This window comes from Armigeres subalbatus, chromosome 2 (genome assembly GCF_024139115.2).
Source record: "Armigeres subalbatus isolate Guangzhou_Male chromosome 2, GZ_Asu_2, whole genome shotgun sequence".
Classification (NCBI taxonomy): Eukaryota; Metazoa; Arthropoda; class Insecta; order Diptera; family Culicidae; genus Armigeres; species Armigeres subalbatus.
The window spans coordinates 326,203,695-326,228,594 of NC_085140.1; the positions used below are offsets into that span (position 1 = coordinate 326,203,695).

General features: G+C 39.6%; 1 protein-coding gene across 1 annotated transcript; it reads right to left on the reverse strand.

Annotated features, from left to right (window-relative positions):
• Positions 1-6,184: 6,184 nt before the first annotated feature.
• LOC134216881 (odorant receptor 4-like) lies at positions 6,185-7,650 on the reverse strand. The gene is made up of 5 exons (XM_062695662.1): positions 7,461-7,650; positions 7,186-7,399; positions 6,769-7,117; positions 6,615-6,713; positions 6,185-6,401 (listed from the first exon to the last, which is right to left on the reverse strand). The coding sequence occupies exons 1-5, from the start codon at positions 7,642-7,644 to the stop codon at positions 6,195-6,197; spliced, it is 1,053 nt and encodes a 350-aa protein (XP_062551646.1). The 5' UTR covers positions 7,645-7,650; the 3' UTR covers positions 6,185-6,194.
• Between the last annotated feature and the right edge of the window lie 17,250 nt (positions 7,651-24,900).

Consider the following 24,900-nt stretch of genomic DNA (forward strand, 5'->3'; position numbering starts at 1 on the left):
TTTTGAAATTTTAAATTTTAAATTTTAAATTTTTAAATTTTAAATTTTTAAATTTTTAAATTTTTAAATTTTAAAATTTTCAAATCTTTAAATCTTCAAATTTTTAAATTTTTAAATTTTTAAATTTTTAAATTTTTAAATTTTTAAATTTTTAAATTTTTAAATTTTTAAATTTTTAAATTTTTAAAATTTTAAATCTTTAAATTTTAAAATTTTTAAGTTTTGAAATTTTTTAATTTTTAATTTTTTTAATCTTTAAATTTTAAAATTTTAAAATTTTAAAATTTTTAAGTCTTTTAATTTTAAAATTTTGAAATTTTTGAACTTTTAAATCCGGAGACGAGCCAGCCTCGGGCTGAAAGTCTCCCTTATAAAGACACCAAAAAAAATTTCAAATTTAAAAATTTAAAAGTTTATAAATTTTTAAATTTTTAAACTTTCAAATTTTTAAATTTTTAAATTTTTAAATTTTTAAATTTTTAAATTTTTAAATTTTTAAATTTTTAAATTCTTAAATTTTTAAATTTTTAAATTTTTAATTTAAAATTTGAAATTTTTTTTTGGTGTCTTTATAAGGGAGACTTTCAGCCCGAGGCTGGCTCGTCTCCGGATTTAAAAGTTCAAAAATTTCAAAATTTTAAAATTAAAACGCTTAAAAATTTTAAAATTTTAAAATTTTAAAATTTAAAGATTAAAAAAATTAAAAATTAAAAAATTTCAAAAGTTAAAAATTTTAAAATTTTAAGATTTAAAAATTTAAAAATTTAAAAATTTAAAAATTTAAAAATTTAAAAATTTAAAAATTTAAAAATTTAAAAATTTGAAGATTTAAAGATTTGAAAATTTTAAAATTAAAAATTTAAAAATTTGAAAATTTAAAAATTTAAAAATTTAAAAATTTAAGAATTTCAAAATTAAAAAATTTCAAAATTTAAAAATTTAAAAATTTAAAAATTTAAAAATTTAAAAATTTAAAAATTTAAAATTTTGAAATTTTAAAATTTAAAAGTTTAAGAATTTAAAAATTTAAAAATTTAAACAATAAAAATTTTAATATTTTAAAATTTGAATCTTAAAAATTTAAAATTTAAAAATTTAAAATTTGTAAAATTTAAAATTTTAAAATTTTAAATTTTAAAATTTAAAATTTTAAAAACTTAAAAATTTAAAATTAGAAAATAAAAAATTTATATTTTAAAAATTTAAAAATGTAAAAATTTAAAAATTTAAAAAATTTAGAAATTTAAAAAATCTAAAAATTTAAAATTAGAAAACTCGATGGTTTCTTTTCATCAATGAAACGATTTTCAACAGTTTACGTTAGATTTTATGGGCGGCGATAAAAGCTAGTTGTAGCTTGCACCACAAGCAACAATCATATTGAGTTATTAACGATAGAAAAAATCGATCAATGCAGTTACGCTTTACATTATTTTAAGATGGAGTGTGAAATGACCAACCCTGATCTTAAGCGCGAGAAACATTTAAAATTTAAACATTTAGAAATTTAAAATTCAAAGACCTTTAAATTTTTAAATTTTTGAATTTTAAAACATAAAATTGAAAAATTAGAAATTTTTGTTTATGAATTCTTAAATTTCTAAACGTTTAATTTTTAAATATTTCTCGCGCTTAGGATCAGGGTTGGTCATTTCACACTCCGTTTTGAAATGTGTAGAGATTTTACAAGTAAAGAGAAGTGTATTGATTCACACTGAGAGCGTTCACACGTGCGTGTGATTGAAGCCGAGAGAAAACGATCGATAAAGAGTGAGAATATTTTCGGACGCGTGTGTTTTGTTGTTGTGTATAAAAAGGTCTATGTTTAGGCGCTCACAACAACGTATTTACATGGAAGATTTAGAACATAGCCTTAATATATGCATTTCGGTAAACAGCAAATTGCCATTCTCCTGTACTCTTTACACTTGTGGTCTTGTGTGATGGAGAGTAGAGTAGAGTGGGGCAAGAGTACGCACTTAGTTTTCAATCGATCATGTGGCCCTTATGAAGCAAGCTTCTGCATATCAAATCTGTGTCGATGATTCATGTAATCTTCCTTTATGCTGCCCAGTGGAAAAAATATTGAAATTATTGAGATTCGATTTAGTAGAACCCTTATTGCATTTAAATTTTTAAATTTTTTAAATTTTTAAATTTTTAAATTTTTAAATTTTTAAATTTTAAAATTTTTAAATTTTAAAATTTTTAAATTTTCAAATTTTTAAATTTTTAAATTTTTAAATTTTTAAATTTTTAAATTTTTAAATTTTTAAATTTTTAAATTTTTAAATTTTTAAATTTTTAAATTTTTAAATTTTTAAATTTTTAATTCTTTAAAATCGAACAAACGAAGCGATTTTTAAATTTTTAAATTTTTAAATTTTAAAATTTTAAAATTTTAAAATTTTTAAACTTTTAAATTTTTAAATTTTTAAATTTTTAAATTTTTAAGTTTTTAAATTTTAAAATTTTTAAATTTTTAAATTTATTAATTTTTAAATTTTTAAGTTTTTTAATTTTGAAATTAAGAAATTTTTAAATTTTTAAATTTTGAAATTTTGAAATTTTAAAATTTTAAATTTTTCTAATTTTAAAATCTTGAAATTTTGAAATTTTTAAAATCCTTAATTTTTAAATTTTTAAATATTTAAATCTTAAATTCTCAAATTTTTAAATTTTTAAATTTTTAAATTTTTAAATTTTTAAATTTTTAAATTATTAAACTTTTATTTTTAAAATTTTTAAATTTTCAAATTGTTATATTTATCAATTTTTAAATTTTTATTTCTAAATTTTTTATTTTTTTAAAATTCAAATTTTAAATCATAAAATTTTTAAATTTTTGAGTTTTTGAATATAAACGAATTTCCGGAGGAATACCTGGAGGATTTTCTGCAGGTATTACCGAAAGAACTCCTGGCTTTAAGACGTCCTGGAGAAATTTGCGATGGAACTGTCGGAGGAGCTTCTTGGAGGAATTTGTGGAGAAATTCTTTGTTGGAGTTTTAGAAGAAATTTCTAAGGAGCTACCGTCATCGGGGGCTCAATGGGTCAAATGGGGGTGAGAATGGGTCACTGTTTCAACTACATAGAATGCTTGTAGAATGGATGGAATGTATGTATTTTGAACGATTTTGCTCTACGACCTCCAGGCTGGCGGTGAGAGCGATGACCCGTTCTCACCCCCAGACTCATTGTCACCCCCGATGGCAGTACTGCTAGAGTTTTGTACAAGTTCATGGAAGAACTTCTTGAGCTCCTTTTAGAGGAGTTTTCGAAGAACCCCCCAAGGAAATCAAAAGAATTCCTGGAGAAATTTTCGAAAGAACTCCAGAACGAAATACCAAATGAACTTCGGGAGGAAATGCTAGAGGAGCTCATGAAGGAATTTCCTACGATCCTTTTTCCTTATGCGATCCTCCCACCGTTACAACCGCATATAAGCAACTTGCAGCAGCAGCTGCGTCGATTAAAGCTTCAGCAAAAGCGGCTCTATCCACCAGCGAAGTGTCTCCGATCCTTTCTCTTCTATTCCATCGGGAATCGGAGAACGAAACTGTCCAACCGGATGAATGCAAAACCCGTTTCGACCAGGTCTGCACTCTTGCCATAGACACCATAAAATGGTTTCTATGGTGGGCCTGGTCAATGTGAACGCTGGCTCGCTCAAAGCAAAATCATCGAACTGGCGGATTATTTCCTTGGAGAGAAGAAGATCGACGTGGCGTTCATCACCGAAACGCACCTAAAACCGGAAATGAACGTCAACATCCCGGACTTACGCATCGTGAGTCGGGAGCTTAGCTCGGATCACTATCCGGTGTTATGACTCCAACGTCTACTACAAGGCGCGGACGCAAAATACCTTAAGCATCGACCGGCAGCTGAGTTCTTTCGAAGAGGCAATTTGGGCGACCCGGGAACAGCACGTACTAACAGCTCGTCGGGTGAGCAATGAGCATCCCCCTAACCATTAATGCACTCACCAAAGATTTGATATTTCTACGAAATGACACTCGTGGACCTAAGAAATAATTATGTCATTAATAGGATCTACGCCAGAGCATGAAGTATTCACTCTCACGAAGCAACTTCGGCTTGAGTTTTGACAATTTTCGCATGATTATTCAACACAAGGAATGTTTTACAAAGCTTTCTCCTTCTAGTGAATAATGTTGCTAAATGCGAATTAGACATAATTAGCCTTGATTTCGTTGACGTTTGTCGCTGGAAAGTTTTTTTTTACAATATTCAATAATGTGTTTAGTTTTACGGAAATTTAGTATTTTGTGAAATCTAAATAAATGCTCAGTGACTGATACAACTGACACTGCAGAGTCGAATATGATTATGTGTGGAAGTACAGTGACCAAGAAGGCCAAGAAGGCTTCACGGTTTCATTTCCAATAACTATCAGAAACTCAACTAGAGAATCTCGTCAAAAAGTGCACTTTCTGCCGACGACAACCAAATCGATAAAGACGCTACTTCAGAGGAGAATGTCTACAGCATCCATCCACCGGTAACCGTCGCTTGGACTGACAGACGCCAAGCGATTTTGTTTTGTATTATAAAGAAAATTTCGTCTTGGGTCAAATTTCTTTTGTTACTCTTTTCAACCAAACGTATTTGCAATCATTAACCAAAGCTTATATGATGTTAGTGATTCCATCCATTCAAGCAAATGTATTGCATCATCTTCTTTCGACGCACGCTTGTGATTCTGCTACCGAAGGATAGCTTTTTGTCGTCGCCAAACTATTAATTTTGCACTTTGTTGAAAATTATTTGATCTCGGATCAACCTTCCCTTGTATCTTGTAAAGAACCGATATATTTCCAATAATGCAACCTTTCAATCCCCAACAGCAACAAAACAAACAAATCTATTGAGGATATTCCATTTGGCTGCTAAAAAAAAGGAGCCTAGTGTTTTCGGCTACTTTCATTCGTACAAGAAGTCGGCGAAGGTCATTCCCATTCGGAAGCCCTGAGAAGGATCTTTCCTATCCCAAAAGATATCGTCTCATCAACCTTCTCTCAAATCTATCAAAGCCTGAGATTCAAATAGCCGAAGATTTTGAAAATGATGTTGAAGCTGTTTGAAAAGGCATTTCACCACCAGCTACTCGAGTCTGCCGAGAAACAATTCGGTTTTCAATGCGGTCGATCAACAGTACACCAACTAACCTGATTTACCAACATCCTCAGACGGTACAAGTTTGTGTCTAAAATCAAAAATCCATGGCTTTATTCGATGTCGAGCAGGCATTTGACATTGTTTGGCATGATGGCCTGGTGCCAAACTATACATATACAATGGTACCATCTTTAGAGTTACTTGGTGAAAATCTACTAACTAACAACTATCTGTCGGCAGGGACATTGCGGGTCTCCATCAGCGCGCGGAGCGAATGCCGCTGTGCACGACGCAAACATTCCCCAGGGTAGTAACCATCGGTCGTCATTCTCTGAAAAATTTGCTTGCTCTCAACATCTCCAACGAGTTCAGTACAAGTTCTTGATCCTTACCACCCCTCCAAGTACAAAAACATCCCATGTCCACCGTCTGGCCGGGATTAAAACCGTACATGAAAGCTTTGGTGAGTATAAAGATATTAGAAAACGTCTTAGGTGTGGCAATGTGTGGGTATCAAGTCAAAATTCTAAACCTATTATTCAAAATGGATAGTAAAGTGGAAGAAATGAGTTTTAAACATTTTATTGTACGTAATCATTTTCGTTCACTGGTCATGTTTTTTTTCTATAGTAAACGAAAACTATTATCAAATGTTTTCTTACAATTTATTCGAATAAATAAAATTTCCTGGAAAAATGCTTTAGAGTCTGCATCGAAAAAGAAAACGGTGCCAATTTGTAAGAACAGTTGTTTGTTGTTTCGTTGGAATTGTGAGGAATGAAGAGTTATGTAATTTACCAAACAAATGATTTGATGAGCGAGCCTACACATGATCTGTTCATCATCGCAGCTAAAGCGTGATGTGCCAAGGGTTTTGGCTTCAAATGGTTTGGATAGCATATATGACACACATGCGTCTATGCAATTTAATATTGCTCAAATTTTGTTGGAAGGTTCTCCAAGTAACATACACTCTCATGACTTTTCGGAAAAATAAGTGCGGCGAACAATCAACATGATCAGCTTTTGGAGTAATATTTATTTCAATCACATTACAAACAGTTTTTCATAACAACGTAAGTTGAGTAGGATTTCTGTGTCACAGATCCGAAGAGCTCGATATCCAGAAAGCAGTAGCCGCCCACTGTGACCCCAACTTGAGTCTGAGCTCTTTGCATCATCCGGAGCAAACTCTTCCTGATCGATACGGGCGCTTCATACCAAGGGAAATCATAGACCGCCTGTTGAACGTCAAAGCTCTGGAATGTAATCAATAGTGTTTCATAAAGTTTCAACATAATAGCTGAGTATTTTCATCCTTGCAGAAATAGTGTAGAGATTTAAACGAATTTGCCAACCAACATAATTCTTAGTCATGAACCTTTTTTAATGTGCTGGTGTTGAAAAAAATATACTGAAATACTGTGTTGAATTCTCTACAAAATAATAATACAATATGGTTTGATTATGACCTTTTGAGATAGTTCTTCTCCCAGAAGACAGCGTACATATGTTTCAACTGTTACAATGCTAAATAGCATCAGTAGATTCAAAGCGCCATAGCCGAAGTTCTGAGAAAAATTTGATGGTTCGGATTAAGAACTTTTAAATCAATTGAAATCTTACGTAGGTTAAATAAATTCCCATTGAGCTCCAAATCAGCAAACAGTTCGAAACTTGCATAAGAGAAGCAAACATGGAGTTCTCGTCCAACAGTTTCACACATTTCAATGCGTCCACGTGCATCGCCACAATGTCGTTCAGTTCATCTTTTTGCTCCGACTTTTTGACCGAAGCCAGCTTTGCAATCCTCAAAGAAATAACCGAAAACATTTGCGAGCAACACTTGTTGGAACAGTAGTACGAACTTGCTTCAGCGAAAATTGTGTAGGCACCAGAATAATACACCAGTGTGGAACATAGCGAAAATATTGAGTAGTGCAGAAAATTCGTACGGATACTGAGACCGTAAAACCTGGAGAAATACGACACGGATTATTCACGCAAGAAAATTAAATAATTCATGTTGAAGTGAACTCTTACTCCTGTTCCATCTGAGTAAGAAACTCAATAGGCTCCGTGCTATTTTCTCGGTCAAAAGTCATATAAACGAATGTCGAAAACATATAAGGAGTTACACTAAAAAGACTGGCAATGGTAAAAAGACGTATGAAGTATTTTTTTGAAATACGATCATTTGTTCGATTGCATTGGATAAAAGCCTTGCTCTCTTCGGAATCGATGTCGGACGATAATGCTATGAAAATAAATAATAATCATTTAGGATGTGTTCTCTGGTTCTTCTTGTAGGACCTCACTTTTCTTAAACCATTTGCGCAGAACGACGAGCATCTGTTCGAATTTTTCAATTCTCCAAACAAAGAGCACCATCTTCGACGCTATATTTATCTGGAAAAACAACTCCGATAAACCACGAAGAATCAGTCCGATATCATCACGATAACCGAATATAATTTTCGGTACGATAATTACGGCGGTCATGCAAAAAATGGCCAACCGGTAACGCAGGTAATACCAGCGGGATTCCCTCACGTCGAAGTTCTTCAGCACCAATAGGACAAACGGCATCACAGCGGTGGGGTCCTCGAGGTCAAAAAAAGCCATATTCGTCAGAGGACAATATCAACGTGATGGTGAGCACAGACTAGAAATATATTTTCAAAAATTGTCTGGATGATGAACGATTTTTCAAAACAATTAGAATTTCACGTTCAGCTATCCGGAATTAGTTTTCAACTTTCAATGAATGTTTATTATGGAATAAATTCAAAATCGTTCAACCAGATTTTATATATACTTCTTTGCGAGTAGATTGACAAATTCATCTCATATATTATAGACAAGCATTTTACTTAAGCAATATTTAATGAATTGTATTTATTCGTAGGCGTAAATTATATCATTATCGTTGATTGATAATGATTCGATTGAATTTAATGATACTTAAAGCAAATAGTAGTGAAGTGGTAAATAAATCCGTATCGGTAATAAGTTTTTTTCATACCGAATGCTATTTAACGAAAAGGAAAGAAATATTCTCAAGCTAATTTAATGCACTGAGGGTTTTGTTATTGCGATTCTTATAATTTGAGATTTTTACTCCTACACGGACAGAAAACTGGTTACATTGAACCAAAAATTTTGATTGTTGTTTTTAAATCGTTACATTTTATAGAAAGTATAACAAAGTTTCAATAAGGTTAGTTCAGATGGCGAAGTATTATTATTTCTACAATACTTGTGAAACGAGCTTTTTGAAAAAAAGCTTGAAAGAAATTGTTTGAAAATAACCTCAGTATGTTTTTGTAAACAAAATTTAATTATCAAAATGATTAGGTGGATATGAAGTTAAACCGGGGGTCTGATGTTTTGGTTATGTTTTCGTAGTACAGATGTAGTCTCTTTTCTTCTGCTTTTCGTTTATGGAACTGTCAGTGTGGATCGCACCTATCTCTTTTCTTCCCGTGATTATCCTTATGGCTGTCAGTGCGGAATTTTCAATGTCGACTACGAAACAAACTGTGGTGGAGGTATACAAGTGTCAGTCCCGTGAGTTAAACTTGCTGTTCGTTGAATGCACCATGCCTACTTTGTGAATGCCGTATGGTAAATGCCACGCACTTTTATGTCAAACCGCTGTTAGCTGACGAAATATAAAATTGTTTTGGCGTTTACGTTTTGACAAGGCAAGTGATTTGAGCAAATTGCTTGATTTGAATACAAATTGTACGTTTACAAACCTTCATTCCACTCACTCGAACGAAATTAAATTTTAGCATGTTCAACCTTCAGCAAGTCGATTGAGTTGCTGAATTACTCACCCTGTCGAAATGTAGCATTATATAATAAATGGTAGTTATAACACGTGTATTGTAATTCTTTTTTCCCAACTAGGACATTGCTGACTTGAAGCACTTCCTCTTTGTTCTCTACAACAAATTTACAGGATTCTAATATGTCGCTAAATAGCTTAATCAGCATTATTAATTATTAATCAGACGTTTGATAAATGTTTTCGCTTAACTTAGCAAAAGCTGCTCGATAAATGCAATGCTATACGCTAGGAGAAGAATTAATTTTGTCATTAATAGAAAAAGGAGAATCATGAAAAATATTTCACAGCGAGGTGTAGCTTTAAAAAATAATTTTGAGATTTTCAAAATGATATATATTCCAAAATAATTTAAAGCTTGATGTTAGAATTTTGATTGTCTACATTATACAATATACATATATTAATTTGATTGATAACGACAATATTTTTTTTCTTGGGATGATTCCGGATATGGTACTACTTTTAATGTTTATTAATTTTCTAATCCCGCCCAATAAATGATTTTCAAAAAAATCTCTGTTTGTGATTTTTAAAATTATTTCAAATATTCCATCGGGGTCGTACACTTATTACGTAAGCAATTTTTCTGGGATTTTCGACTCCCCTCCCCCCATGTAAGATTTTTTTCATACGAATGATTTTTTTATTTATATAGGGGAACTGTTCCGTTTTCCATCTCACTAAACATATATTCGTCTTATCGCGAAACAAAGAAATACGGCACCAATTTCGTCGCTTCTTTTTGCTAACATGCGTGCTCACTGCTGAAAAAAATCACAAAAATAATAAACAAACCAAATACCGCTCAAAGCGCACAAGCCCAAGTCCTGGTGTTAGGTGGGACGCTAAACAGCCCTGACACGACGGCCCTCCGACGAGACAGGAGGTTTGCGCAGGCCCAATAAGCCGCCTTTAAAAACAACTATTACGAACGACATAGAAGATAATACGACTCGATACAATCGGCAACGACCTAGGCGACGAATAAAGGATCACGATTGGAAGCTTGGAACATGGAACTGCAAGTCGCTAGGCTTCGCAGGTTGCGATAGGATAATCTACGATGAATTAAATCCCCGCAACTTCGATGTCGTAGCGCTGCAGGAAATCTGCTGGACAGGACAGAAAGTGTGGAAAAGCGGGCATCGAGCGGCTACCTTCTACCAAAGCTGTGGCACCACCAACGTGCTGGGAACCGGCTTCATAGTGCTGGGAAAGATGCGCCAACGCGTGATTGGGTGGCAACCAATCAACGCAAGGATGTGCAAGCTGAGGATAAAAGGCCGTTTCTTCAACTATAGCATCATCAACGTGCACTGCCCACACGAAGGAAGATCCGACGACGAGAAAGAAGCGTTCTATGCGCAGCTGGAGCAGACATACGATGGATGCCCACTGCGGGACGTCAAAATCGTCATCGATGACATGAACGCTCAGGTAGGAAGGGAGGAAATGTATAGACCGGTCATCGGACCGGATAGTCTGCATACCGTATCGAACGACAACGGCCAACGATGCATAAACTTTGTAGCCTCCCGCGGAATGGTAGTCCGAAGCACTTTCTTCCCCCGTAAGAATATCCACAAGGCCACATGGAAATCACCTAATCAAGTAACGGAAAACCAAATCGACCACGTTCTAATCAACGGTAAATTCTTCTCCGACATAACGAACGTACGCACTTACCGCAGTGCGAATATTGAATCCGACCACTACCACGTCGCAGTATGTCTGCGCTCAAAACTCTCGACGGTGATCAACACGCGTCGGAGTCGTCCGCCGCGGCTTAACATTGGGCGGCTACAAGACGGTAGACTAGCCCAAGACTACGCGCAGCAGCTGGAAGTGGCACTCCCAACGGCAGAGCAGCTAGGCGCAGCATCTCTTGAAGATGGCTGGAGAGATATTCGATCCGCCATTGGAAGCACCGCAACCGCTGCACTAGGCACGGTGGCTCCGGATGAGAGAAACGACTGGTATGATGGCGAATGTGAGCAGTTAGTTGAGGAGAAGAATGCAGCATGGGCGAGATTGCTGCAACACCGCACGAGAGCGAACGAGGCACGATACAAACGGTCGCGGAACAGACAAAACTCGATTTTCCGGAGGAAAAAGCGCCAGCAGGAAGATCGAGACCATGAAGAGACGGAGGAACTGTACCACGCTAATAACGCACGAAAGTTCTATGAGAAGTTGAACCGTTCACGTAAGGGCCACGTGCCACAGCCCGATATGTGTAAGGACATAAACGGGAACCTTCTTACGAACGAGCGTGAGGTGATCCAAAGGTGGCGGCAGCACTACGAAGAGCACCTGATTGGCGATATGGCAGACAATGGTGGCGGTATGGTAATGAACCTAAGAGCACGCGCGCAGGACATGAGACTTTCGGCTCCGAATCTCCAGGAAATCCAGGAGGAGATCGGCCGACTGAAAACAACAAAGCCCCTGGAGTTGCCCAACCACCAGGAGAGCTGTTTAAACACGATGGTGAGGCACTGGCTAGAGCGCTGCATTGGGTAATTACCAAGGTTTGGGAGGATGAGGTTCGGCTGCAAGAGCGGATGGAAGGTGTCGTGTGCCCCATCTAGAAAAAGGGCGATTAGCTGGATTTTAGCAACCGCGCAATCACATTGCTAAACGCCGCCTATAAGGTACTCTCCCAAGTTTTATGCCGCCGACAAACGCCAATTGCAAGAAAGTTCGTAGGGCAATATCATGCGGGATTTATGGGTGAACGCTCTACTACGGACCAGGTGTTCGCCATACGTCAGGTATTGCAGAAATGCCGCGAATACAACGTGCCCACACATCATCTATTTATCGACTTCAAAGCCGCATATGATACAATCGATCGGGACCAGCTATGGCAGCTAATGCACGAAAACGGATTTCCGGATAAACTGATACGGTTGATCAAGGCGACGATGGATCGGGTGATGTACGCAGTTCGAGTTTCAGGGGCATTCTCGAGTCCCTTCGAAACCCGTAGAGGGTTACGGCAAGGTGATGGTCTTTCGTGTCTGCTATTCAACATCGCTTTGGAGGGAGTAATACGAAGGGCAGGGATTGACACGAGTGGTACGATTTTCACGAAGTCCGTCCAGTTATTTGGATTCGCCGACGACTTTGATATCATGGCACGTAACTTTGAGAGGATGGAGGAAGCCTACATCAGACTGAAAAGCGAAGCTAAACGGATTGGACTAGTCATCAACACGTCGAAGACGAAGTACATGATAGGAAGAGGCTCAAGAGAGGTCAATGTGAGCCATCCACCACGATTTTCTGTCGGTGGTGACGAAATCGAGGTGGTTGAAGAATTCGTGTACTTGGGCTCACTGGTGACCGCCGATAACGATACCAGTAGAGAAATTCGGAGACGCATAGTGGCTGGAAATCGTTCGTACTTTGGACTCCGCAAGACGCTTCGATCGAATAGAGTTCGCCGCCGTACCAAACTGACTATCTACAAAACGCTTATAAGACCGGTAGTTCTCTACGGACACGAGACCTGGACGATGCTCGTGGAGGACCAACGCGCACTGGGAGTTTTCGAAAGGAAAGTGTTGCGTACCATCTATGGTGGGTTGCAGATAGTGGACGGTACGTGGAGGAGGCGAATGAACCACGAGTTGCATCAGGTGTTGGGAGAACCATCCATCGTTAACACCGTTAAAATCGGAAGACTGCGGTGGGCCGGACTCGTAGCCAGAATGTCGGACAGTAACCCGGTTTAAATGGTTCTCGACAACGATCCGATGGGAACAAGAAGGCGAGGTGCACAGCGGGCAAGGTGGATCGATCAGGTGGAGGACGACTTGCGGACCCTCCGCAGACTGCGTGATTGGCGAAGTGCAGCCAAGAACCGAGCTGAATGGAGAAGTCTTTTATGTGCAGCACAGGCCACTCCGGCCTTAGTCTGATGATAATTAACTAAAAATACCTTTTCATTGCTTTGTTTTTCGTGAGACCAATATCGGAGCTATGAGATGAAGTCCAGGAGCAGTAACCCTACGTAAGAAAAAGACCGTACCTCCCTCCCCCCATAAGTGCTTACGTAATATATGTGTACGTTAATTACCTGTTAATTGTTTTTCAAAAATAAATAATTAGGAATTTTGAAGTGTTCGGCTAGATTTTAGTGTAAATAGTTGTGAAAGTTTTGAAATCTTGGTTTTCAAAAATGTTTTGATAATATGTATAATATATACCAACGATTGTTAGATTAATATTTGTCATTCATCAAGGTAAGTGTTTTGCATTTTTGGCTTTAGTTAGAAATATTGTTTTAATCATCTTTTGATTGTTACAGGACATAAAACTCCGTCAACACTCTGAGGAAATGTATAGTTCCGGTAGTTCAATAAAATCCGCATTATCTGGAGGCCTGAAGCACTAAATAGTGAATGAAGTAGTAGCTGTGAGATAGCTTAAGAAAGGAACAATCGCGGCATAATATACAAGACGGTTGCACTTCCTTAAAGAGTTTCCACCGTAAGATCGGTCTGTTTGTGGTATGAGTTGAACGCTAAACGGTCGTACATCTGCGACTAAAAGACACGCATCCTCATGAGTCATGATAGCACCGTACCATACCATACTGCATTACCGTTCTGCAAATCACAAGCTTCTTCTTCTTCTTCCACTGGGACAGAGCCGCCTCGCAGCTTAGTGTTCATTAAGCACTTCCACAGTTATTAACTGCGAGGTTTCTAAGACAAGTTACCATTTTTGCATTCGTATATCATGAGGCTAACACGATGATACTTTTATGCCCAGGGAAGTCGAGATAATTTCCAATCCGAAAATTGCCTAGACCGGCACCGGGAATCGAACCCAGCTACCCTCAGCATGGTCTTGCTTTGTAGCCGTGCGTCTTACCGCACGGCTAAGGAGGGCCCCCCTAAGGAGGGCAAATCACAAGCTATCTTCAAGTTTACACAACCAAGTGACTCAGAAGCTGGTTGCAAGGGAAGCTGTCGCTATCAGTGGGACGTCAGCAGCTCCGAGTATGAATCGAATGAGCAGCAATCTAGCGAGAGCAAATTCACCACGGATTGAAACCATGCGGAAAATGGACACAATCAGTTTGTGGAAGCTGAGACGTATCGTATACACATAATTTTAACACGAAATTTACTGTTATATTTCAATACTCCACCAAAATCTATGTAACTCGTCTTACAACATCCTAAATAATTTCTATTTCATGCTAATATGCTTTTGAGATGAGTGTAGTCTTAATCGTATAAAAAGAGAATTCTGTATATTATAAGTTTGTGAAAGGTAAGAGGATGACTGACGAAAGAGGTGGATAGATTGCATGCAAGATTAAATATAGGTTATTTGTGTTACTTTTTCTCCGATTCATATAATAATGTTTAATGTTGCTGATATCAATTTAATAATTCAAACATATGGATTACATAAACTTACTAAATAAACGTCAGAAAACTAAATAACGCGATCAGAGGGCATAATTAATATTTTACTGTCCACCGGATTACTGTCCAACACTCTGGCTACGTGCCCGGCCCACCACAGTCTTCCGATTTTCGCGTAAACGATGGATGGTTCTCCCAACAGCTGATGCAACTCGTGGTTCATTCGCCTCCTCCACGTACCGTCCGTCATCTGCACCCCAGCATAGATGGTAATTACCTAGCGCAGCGCTCTAGTCAGTGCCTCACTACCGTGTTTAAATAGCTCTCCTGGTAGTTGCTCAACCCCAGGGGTTTGGTTGTTCTTCAGCCGGCCAATCTCCTTCTGGATTTCCTGGAGATCCGGAGCCGGTTAAACTATGTCCTGGGCGCGTTCTCCCAGGTTCATCACAATACCGTCATCATCGTCTGCCACATCGCCATTCAGGTGCTCTTCGTAGTGCTGCCGCCACCTTTGGATCACCTCACGCTCGTTTGTAAAAAGATTTCCGTTTATGTCCTTACACATATCAGGCCCTTTCGTGAACGGTTCCACTTTCATAGACCTTTCGTATGTTATTGGCGCGGTACAGTTGCTCCGTCTCTTCACTGCTGCATTCTTCTCTTCCACTAACTGCTCACATTCGCCACCATACCAGTCGTTTCTCTGATCCGGCGGCACCGTGCCAAGTGCAGTGGTTGCGGTGCTTCTAATGGCAAATCGAATATCTCTCCAGCAATCTTCAAGAGACGCTACGCATAGCTGCTCTTCCGTTGGGAGGGCCTCTTCCAGCTGCTGCGCGTATCCTTGGGCTTGTCTACAGTCTTGTAACCGCCCAATGTTAATTAATTTTCTTTAATTCGCAACGATGGCATCAATAGTGAGCAGCAGCCTAATGTCAGCACCAGTAAACATATTCAGAATTTCAAATTTAAACAATTTACGTTATCCTACGTCCGAAAGGTGGTCGTGTCTCTCTCGGATACAACCTTCGACTTTTTTTTCTACAAAAGCCCTCTTCGACCAATTTAGAACCAACAAGCCTTCCTTAGCCGTGCAGTAAGATGCGCGGCTACAAAGCAAGACCATGCTAGGGGTGGCTGGGTTCGATTCCCGGTGCCGGGTGTATGCAATTTTCTATTTGGAAACTGTCTCGACTTCCCTGGGCATAAAAAGTATCATCGTGTTAGCCTCATGATATACGAATGCAGAAATGGTAACTCGGCTTAGGTTTCTAGCAGTTAACAACTGTGTATCACTAGGCTGCGAGGCGGCGATATCCCTGTGGGGGATGTAATGCCAGTAAGAAGAAGAAGAATAACCAACATTTGCTAAATGTTATTCAGATCAATATTTCTTCCGCATATTATTATTTTTGAATTCACTTTATTCCAATCTTAAACAGGTATTCCAACTCGTCTAGAAAATTCAATACAGAATGGACCTTCTCTCCACTATGAAAAACAGGCGATCAAAGGTCATCTAGATTCGTGTACGGTAAAACTTTTAAGTGTTTTTCCTGAAAAGCACTGGCGGAGACAGAGGTGGGGCACCACACGATGCAATCACACCATTGTTCTCAACGGCTATTATTCTTGCACCAAGCGGTGCCCCACCAAATAACAATAGCTGGCTCCGCCAGTGCTGAATAGGTCCAACTTTATTTGCCTAGTTTTATGGCAAACCTAATGGGATCGCCAAAATTCTTCTCCATTGCAATGGCTTATACATTCTAACTGGATCTTGGCCCTAATTGGAATAATTGAAAGCTTTTCTATGCTCGCCATAGCATGATTATGTATTTTGTGTTGCAATTATTATGCCCAGGAAGCCAAGACTGTTTCCCACCCGAAAATATCCAGGATCAGACTGAAAATTATCAACCGATATTATAATCGAACTCACTATCTCCGGGTTGGCTATCCTGCGCCTTTGTTCTCAAGTTCCCAAAATGTGGGTACCCAATCAACACAAGATCACACAAGTATATGATGTCACATAAGATGCTAAAGTGGAGGCCGTATCTGTACTTCCCCATGTACGTATATCGCCTCCTTTTTAGCATCTTAAGTTGCATCATATACGATTTTGTGTTGACTGGGGATCCAGCAATAACTTGCTAAATGGTCTGTTTGTTAAAACACGCTGAGCATCTTACCTGCGCGAGTATCCCTGGTCGTAGTCAGAGAGAAGCAAGATTTCCGCTAGACCAGGGGTTCTCAACCTTTTTCTTGAGAGGTACCCTTTCGGACTTTTGCATCAATTGAGGTACCCCCTATTTTTTTGCTGTAAATGAAAATAAGTGTAACTCATAAGATATATGAAAAATGATACTAAAAATTAACGGGATATATGGCTATCCATAAAATTGGCTGAAATATTCATTATATCGAGATCTTGAAGATAAACTTCTGAGACTCTCGAAAAGCGGCTTTCAAGTCAGGTAAGCTTCTAAACATTTTGAAAGGATGCCTCTGAGCCTCTTGAACGTAGGTTTCAAATCGTCTCGAAAGATGAATATCGAGCCCCTTGAAGAGAGGCTTTCGAGGATTTCGAAAGGCAGTTTCCGGGCCTCTTGAAAGGGGGGTTTCGGGTCTCTTGAAAGAAGGCTTCCGGGCCTCTTGAAAGGGGGCTTCCAGGCCTCCTGGAAGTGGGCTTCCGGGCCTCTTGAAAGGAGGCTTCCAAGCCCTCTTGAAAGGAGGTTTCCAAGCCCTCTTGAAAGGAGGCTTCCAAGCTTTCTTGAAAGAAGGCTTCGAAGCCTCTTGAAATGAGGCTTTCTAGCATCTCGAAAGAAGGTTTCCGGGCCTCTTGGAAGGAGGCTTCCGGGTCTCTTGAAAGAAGATTTCTCGGACTTTTGAAAGGAAGCTTCCGGGACTCTTGAGAGGAGGCTTCCAGGCCTCTTAAAAGGAAGCTTCTGGGCCTCTTGAAAGTAGGCTTCCGGGCCTCTTGAAAGAAGGCTTCCGAGTCTCTCGAAAGGAGGCTTCCGGGTCTCTTGAAAAAAGTCTTCCGGGCCTCTTGAAAGAAGACTTCCGGGCCTCTTAAAAGGAAGCTTCTGGGCCTCTTGAAAGTAGGCTTCCGGGCCTTCTGAAAGAATTGCCATTATGCATTTTTGTCCGAGGTACCCCTGGGCGTGGCGAAGGTACCCCCAGGGGTACATGTACCCCTGGTTGAGAACCGCTGCGTTAGACAACCGCATTACCTACTGCGATGTTTATAACGATGTTTAATTTATTGGATTGATGATTCGCATCTCATTTAGCTTTCCGTTGAATTTCCGTTGAAGAAAAAAGTACTGTACATTTTTTTCTGGCAATTCCGTAAAATTTTAATGTGGGAATGCCATACAATTTCTTGTTGATTTTCTCGCGGAAATAAATACGAACGTTATGCTATATTTTTGTGGTTGTACAACAATTTTTTTTTTATTTAAAAAAAAGTCATGTTTTGAACTGAGTTATACTTTAAACATTTGAAACGTATTGCAAATTTCAACTTGTGTCTTTTTGAGATGATATTTTAAACAAATTTCCGTACCGTCAAAAAAAATGTCGGATAATGCATTATGAACTAGGTTTTTTTCTACGCGGTTGGAGTTCATTAATTACTCGCTTAACCTAAACTTTCACAGGTTTTTAATTATACCTGAATTTCTTTGATTTTTTGTGATTTTTCGTAGTATTAAACCATTGTTTCATTGACATTGGTCTACATTGGCTACTAAAACCAAAATTGTATTAAAAAAACCCTGGGCTTACTCTCTACGCTTTGGTGAATGCCAATGAAAGGGTAAGTTTGAAATTGACAATCATCATCAATTATTATATTTTTTAATGATACCTCAGTACATAAATTGGGAGAGTGGCCAACTTCTTGAAATACTTCTCTGCTGGTTGAGAAATTGATTTCACTCTACTCATTAGGATATCCTTTTCATTTGTATGAGACGAGGTGAGAAACATGATTAGCACAGCATTTTTCTACGTTGATCAAAACAAAGCAGTATCAATCAAGTCTGGTGCCAACACTTCTATACCGATTCAGATGGAAAAGGATAAGCCGCCTGACGGGCAACGATAATCTCGTGAACCTAAGCAATTTGCTTGCGTATGTGCGATATTTCTCATCCACGTCATATGAATAAAGATATGCATGGGCTAGATATGCCTTGAGGCAATAAGTCAAACAGTGATTGATTGTTTCACAGTTACCTTCCGAGTCAGCTCAGCTCCAAGAAGACATCGTCCGTACGTTTCAAGTGTTACCAAGCTGAAAAGCACCAGAACATTGACGGCGTCATACTTGAAGTTCTGAAACAGTTATTGAGATAATTACGTAAATAATTGTCTATTCTCTTGATATTACATAGGTCAGATAAACTCCCATCGAACACCACATCAGCACACAGTTCGTGATTTGTACCAGTGAAGAAAATTTTGTGTTTCTATCCAGAAGTTTAACACATTGCAATGCATCAACGTGCATAGCTATGATGTCGTTTAATTCATCTTTTTGCGAAGTTACGCTTAGCGATGCCAAACCTCCTACCCTCAGAGAAATCACTGTGAACATCTGTGAACAACACTTATGCGAACAGAAATAGAAGGCTGCTTCTGTGGCCATTATGTAGGAGGCAGACAAATATGATAAAATGGAACATGCTGAAAAGCATGTATAATGTAGAAAGTTTGTGCGGATGTTGAGGCCATAGAATCTGGATAAAACACAGCATTGATTAGGAACCGACTGGATTGAAAGTTCAAACTGATTTGCTGCTCTCACTCTTGTTCCATATGGGTAATTAGTACCATAGGCTCGGTGTTTTTTTCTGGATCAAATGTAGAATAAATGATGATTGAATACACTAATGGCACTGTAATGTAGAGACTGACAGTGACAGCAAGGTATATGCAGTAAATCTTGGAGAAACGATCGTTGGCTTGGTTACATTGTATTAAAACCTTGCTCGAATCACAGTCGATGTCGTTTGCAAATGCTGTGTGGAATAAACAAACATTTAAATATATCAGACAACAGGTTTATATTTATTTCAAAGCAGCTTACTTTTTCGAAACCATTTGCGTAGAAAAATCAACATTTGCTCGTATTCGCCTTTCCTCCAAACAAATATCAGCATCTTCAACGCAATATTGACTTGAAATATTAGCTCCGAAACGCCACGCAGCATTAATCTGAAGTCGTCGCGATAGCCCAAAAACATTTTCGGAACGAAAACTATGGAGATCATGCAGAATATTGCCAATCGAAAACGTGAATTTCCCCATCGAGATTTTCGCAGATCCAATTTATCCACCAACAATAGAAAAAATGGCATTACAGCGGTGTGATCTTCCAGGTCTAAAAAGCGCATTCTGATTCAAGCTTGATTCCCAATAAAACTGAATAAAGCACGACAATAATGATGAAGGTCGATTCCGATTGAAGCAGTTCAGTGCGACGAATTAAATAGTTTTTTACTTTTGTTGGATAACAAGGTGGTAGTGAAAGGCTATATTTTCACCACAATACGATGTTTTCCACAAATTCGCGCTCAACGAAAGGCCGAAAAGGAATACTTGAACCAGCTCGACGTGTTTATACAAAATATATTTGGCAAAAAATTGACAACTGGACAGTTGATCACTATTAAATTTGCGTTAATAAGATATGAAGATAGCGAGAAATCAAATCGAAATAATTGGTGCAATTACAAGAAAGGCAGTATCTCGACTGTGTAAGTTGACTTGGGTTGTTTTCCTAAGCCTCATTGTATACTTTGCACACAGCGTTTTATCGTTTATGTTAAATGCATTGCTGATTGGTCTATTATTGATAAAGCATGTCAGTAAATGGCTTGCTAGTTGAGAGTTTATTTAATGTCAATATAAACGCATACGTATTGTGGTCTTCTGCTGGGAATAAAGGATATGTATTTATGAAACTGCCGAGATATAAGCTTTTGATAGACATATGGGAAAAATGACAACGTACAAGAGGCGGGTTGAATTGTTGCACCATAGTGTAGTTGCGATTGTACAAGCAAAAAGTTCACTCTTTAATATCCGAAACATAAGGGACTGTAACTGTAAAAAAGCTCATTTAGTTTTATTTACCTTGGTGCGAACCTTAATCCAATTAAGAGGTGAACTAGTCAAGTGCTGAAAACCTAAATAATAAAGAGTAAAAAGTAAATCTATTAGTGGAGAATGATGCAAAATGCACCCAAGGGGTAAAAAAGCCCAACATGTGGGGTCTCCAATTAGCCTTGCGATCAAAAGTGGAAGATTGGTAATCCAAAGATGACGAGTTTAATTTTCAGCTTCCTGGACATAATGTATCCACTGTACTTGTCACACAAGACACATATTCATGCGATGGCGGGCATAACAATGCTTTCAATTAATAACTGAGGAAATGCTTTTTTTTCACCTCTACTTAAGTCGAGTCAAGTACGAGACACTGAAGACGAGGTCGAAATACGTATCTGTCAAGGTACAATCAAGTGGTGGAATTAAATGGGATGGTACAAACTCGTCTTATGACAAGTGAAGACATTCCACTAAAAAGCTCAACATAATTTTCTTAACAGAAATTGGTGTTGTTGACGAGGGCCGGGAAGCCGCCGGGCGAAGCATCGGCGCATAGACCAATATGTCTTATAGACACGACGGGAAAGTTGCTAGAGAAGATCATCCTCAACAGGCTGACCCCGTACTCAGAGGGTACGAACGGCCTGTCTAGAAATCAGTTCGGTTTTCGCAAGGGTAAGTCCACGTTGGACGCTGGCAAAGATCGCCGATATAGCGCTCCAACAGAAAAGGCGAGGTATTCGACACTTGATGTGAAGAACGCATTCAACAGCGCAAGCTGGGATGCCATCGCGCTCTCGTTACACCGGCTTAGCCTGCCGGTGGGTCTGTACTGGATTTTGGAAGCTATTTCCAGAACCGTGTCCTATTATACGAGATCTATGCCGGTCAGAGAAGCATTTCTATTACCGGAGGAATTCCGCAAGGTTCAATACTGGGCCCGTTATTATGGCTGCTTTACTTTCTTCAGGAATAGGTCAAATGATTCCGGATTCTCGTTTGCCATCTTCTGCGGCTGCGAAATGGTGAGTTGACATCCGGGAAGGGGCGCCTAACATAGCTCTGGTCTTCACAAGTTCCAAATACTCACGCTTCCACGTTCCGATGACAATTGACCGCCAGCTAAGGGTTGCATACTGTTGTCCTTCTGACATCAGCTAGAGTGAGAGGGTGCGTCCTGTGGGGTCTGCCTAGAATATGGTGGGGTTCGACAGTGGGCTCTTTTGAACTTCTATAAAAAGCTGCATGTGTCCCCAAGCAGGCCCTATCAAAGCGACAGTGTGCCGCTCAAAGCGCACTAGCCTAGCCCTGGTGTTGGGTGGGACTTGAAACAAATTTGACCTGACTGATCGAGCGTCTGTCCACCAAGGAGGTGCGGCTCCAACAGCGTCTGTTCTGGCATCCAGCGGCTGAGTATGAAATGCTATTCCCCGGAAGCTATACCAACAACCTACTGTTCCCGAAACATCAATTTATTCGAGAATCCGATAATGAAAGAATACGGACTGATTTTACGGCGACGACTCTTAGCGCGAAACAACGGACACGAATTGGGACATGGAACGTTTTAACCCTAGTCCAGCAGGGTAAATTGGCACAACTTGCCAATAAGGCACGCCGCATGAAGCTTGAGATCTTGGGACTAAGTGAAGTCCGTTGGCCAAACTTTGGAAAACACAGAACGCCGTCGGGACAAGTTCTGCTATACTCTGGTTATGGAGGTGAACACGCTCCCCGGCATCGCGGAGTTGGCTTCTTACTAATCGCTCAGGCACACTCTGCGCTTATGAAGTGGGAACCTATAAGTGAAAGAATAATCGTTGCCGATCGAATCGAATCGAAAGGATAATCCAATGTTATGCGCCAACCGATGCTGCCGATCTGCAAGACAAAGAGAACTTCTACAGTCAACTCAATGCTGTCGTAGATAGAATTCCGAAGGGTGATATCAATATCTGTTTGGGCGACTTCAATGCGAAGATCGGATCCGACAACTCGAACCATGAGCGCATTATGGGACGCCATGGTCTCGGAGAAATGTGCGAAAACGGAGAGCTGTTCGCAGAATTTTGTGGTAATAACGAAATGGTGATCGGGGGATCGCTCTTCCCTCATCTACCGGTTCACAAGGTCACGTGGGTCTCCCGTGACGGCTTTACAGAAAATCAAATCGACCACATCTGCATCAGCCGAAAATGGAAACGGAGCCTTCTTGATGTACGGAATAAACGTAGTGCCGATATCGCGTCTGATTATCACCTCCTCATCGGCGAAATACGCCTGCGCATTGCGCGGATTCGTCGGCAGGACGATTGGAAGTCGACACGCCGATTGGAAGATGCCACGGTGAAAGCTTCCTTCGTTGAAGAACTGGAGACGCGTGCTGCAGATATTGCGGAAGGTGGCAGCGTGGAAGACCAATGGACCGCCATAAAGAATGCCTTCATCGCCACCAGCGAGAAAAATCTGGGCGAACTACGCACCCAGAGAAAACAATGGATCACCGATGAGACCTGGAGAAAGATAGAGGAGCGAAGAGAAGCCAAAGCCGCGATAGAGCGATCGAAAACCAGAGGAGCCAAAGTCTTAGCCCGTCAACGATACGCGGCTCTTGAGAAGGAAGTAAAACGCTCATGTGGGCAGACTCTCTGGCCGACGAAGGAGAGAGAGCCGCCGCAACCGGGGACATTCGCCTCCTCTACGATATCTCACGAAGCTTAAGCGGGGCGAAGATGAATGCAACGATGCCTGTGAAAGACGCGAATGATCAGTTATTGACCGACCCAACTGACCAGCTGAAACGCTGGTTCGAGCATTTCGAACAACTTTTTCAAGTGCCAGCCAGGCCATCACCACCTCGGCATGATCTGCCTAGGATCCGACGTATAACACGCGTCAATACCGAAGCTTCATCATTGCTAGAGATTCAAACAGCCATCCAAAGCATGAAATCGAATAAAGCCCCAGGGGTCGACCGCATATCAGCCGAGATGGTAAAAGCTGACCCCATGACATCCGCTCAACTACTGCATCGTTCATTTCGAAATATCTGGGACACCGCAACTTTCCCGGTCGACTGGATGCAAGGTATCTTAGTGAAGGTGCCCAAAAAGGGTGACCTGACTGTATGCGATAACTGGCGAGGCATTATGTTGCTGTGTACCGTTCTCAAAGTTCTGTGCAAAATTATCCTAGCCCGGATTCAGGAGAAGATCGATGCGACTCTCCGGCGGCAGCAAGCCGGATTCCGTGCCGGAAGATCCTGTGTGGACCATATTGTCACGCTCCGCATCATTCTGGAGCAGGTCAACGAATTCCAAGAGTCCCTTTACTTGGTATGCATTGACTACGAAAAAGCTTTCGACCGTCTCAATTCCTGAGAAAATAATCGGCCTCATCGAAGCACAGTACGAGGCCTTTTCATGTAGAGTGCTGCACAATGGGGTCCTGTCCGACCCTATCCGGGTCGTAGCTGGTGTGAGGCAAGGATGTATTCTATCACCGTTACTGTTCCTCATCGTAATCGATGAGATTCTGGTAGATGCGATTGACCGTGAACCAAACCGCGGGCTGTTATGGCAGCCTATAACCATGGAGCACCTAAACGACTTCGAATTGGCTGATGACGTTGCACTCCTCGCGCAACGGCGCTCTGATATGCAGAGTAAGCTCAACGACCTTGCCGAGCGCTCCTCCTTGGAAGGTTTAGTCATCAACGTCAACAAAACCAAATCGTTGGATGTAAACACGGTGACTCCTTCCAGTTTCACAGTAGCCGGGCAACCAGCTGGACGGAAGATGTGTGGTATTACATGATAAACATAAACAGAGCATGCCACGTTGTAGCGGTTATATGACAATTCTACGTACTTGCATTCATTGCAAGTAGTCACGCATCGTAGCAACCCAGAATATCTCTACCTCATTGAGCTCCAAGTAATCTGACAGGTAAGAAGACGTGCTTACTCAAGTGGTTCCTTTTCACAGCATTGTATTAGATTTCCACAATGGCGATCCTGCCAGGAGTTGCAACGCCAAGTGTATTTGTGTTATTAATTGAATCTGAATTGAATAGCATTATACATGGAATATTTAAGACGATCGGAACGTTAACTGAAACTCTATATGCGCCCACTAGATTTCGCACCAATCAATGGAGAAGAAAAATGGAAGATTTCTCATTAATACTCACTAACATTAATAATTGTAGTACAACTGAATGCGATGTAAGTCGGTTGCCCGCACGAAGGATTCTCACGACCCTGTATATATTGATGGAACTGAATTAATGTCAAAATGAAAATAATTGCTTGGATATAGATCGTAGACATATCTCTCAGCTGTTCGGAATACCAAGTAACCAGAGAGAGAAAAAACAGATTCATGTTTCCG

What these genes read in the sequence shown, in the direction of transcription:
- LOC134216881 (XM_062695662.1), bottom strand. Translation starts at nt 7,644, where the DNA reads ATGACCGCCGTAATTATCGTACCGAAAATTATATTCGGTTATCGTGAT. An exon ending in GCGCAAATGGTTTAAGAAAA is followed by an intron (nt 7,400 to 7,460) that starts GTGAGGTCCTAC and finishes TTATTTTCATAG; the next exon opens with CATTATCGTCCGACATCGAT. An exon ending in GAGAAGAACTATCTCAAAAG is followed by an intron (nt 6,402 to 6,614) that starts GTCATAATCAAA and finishes ATTACATTCCAG; the next exon opens with AGCTTTGACGTTCAACAGGC.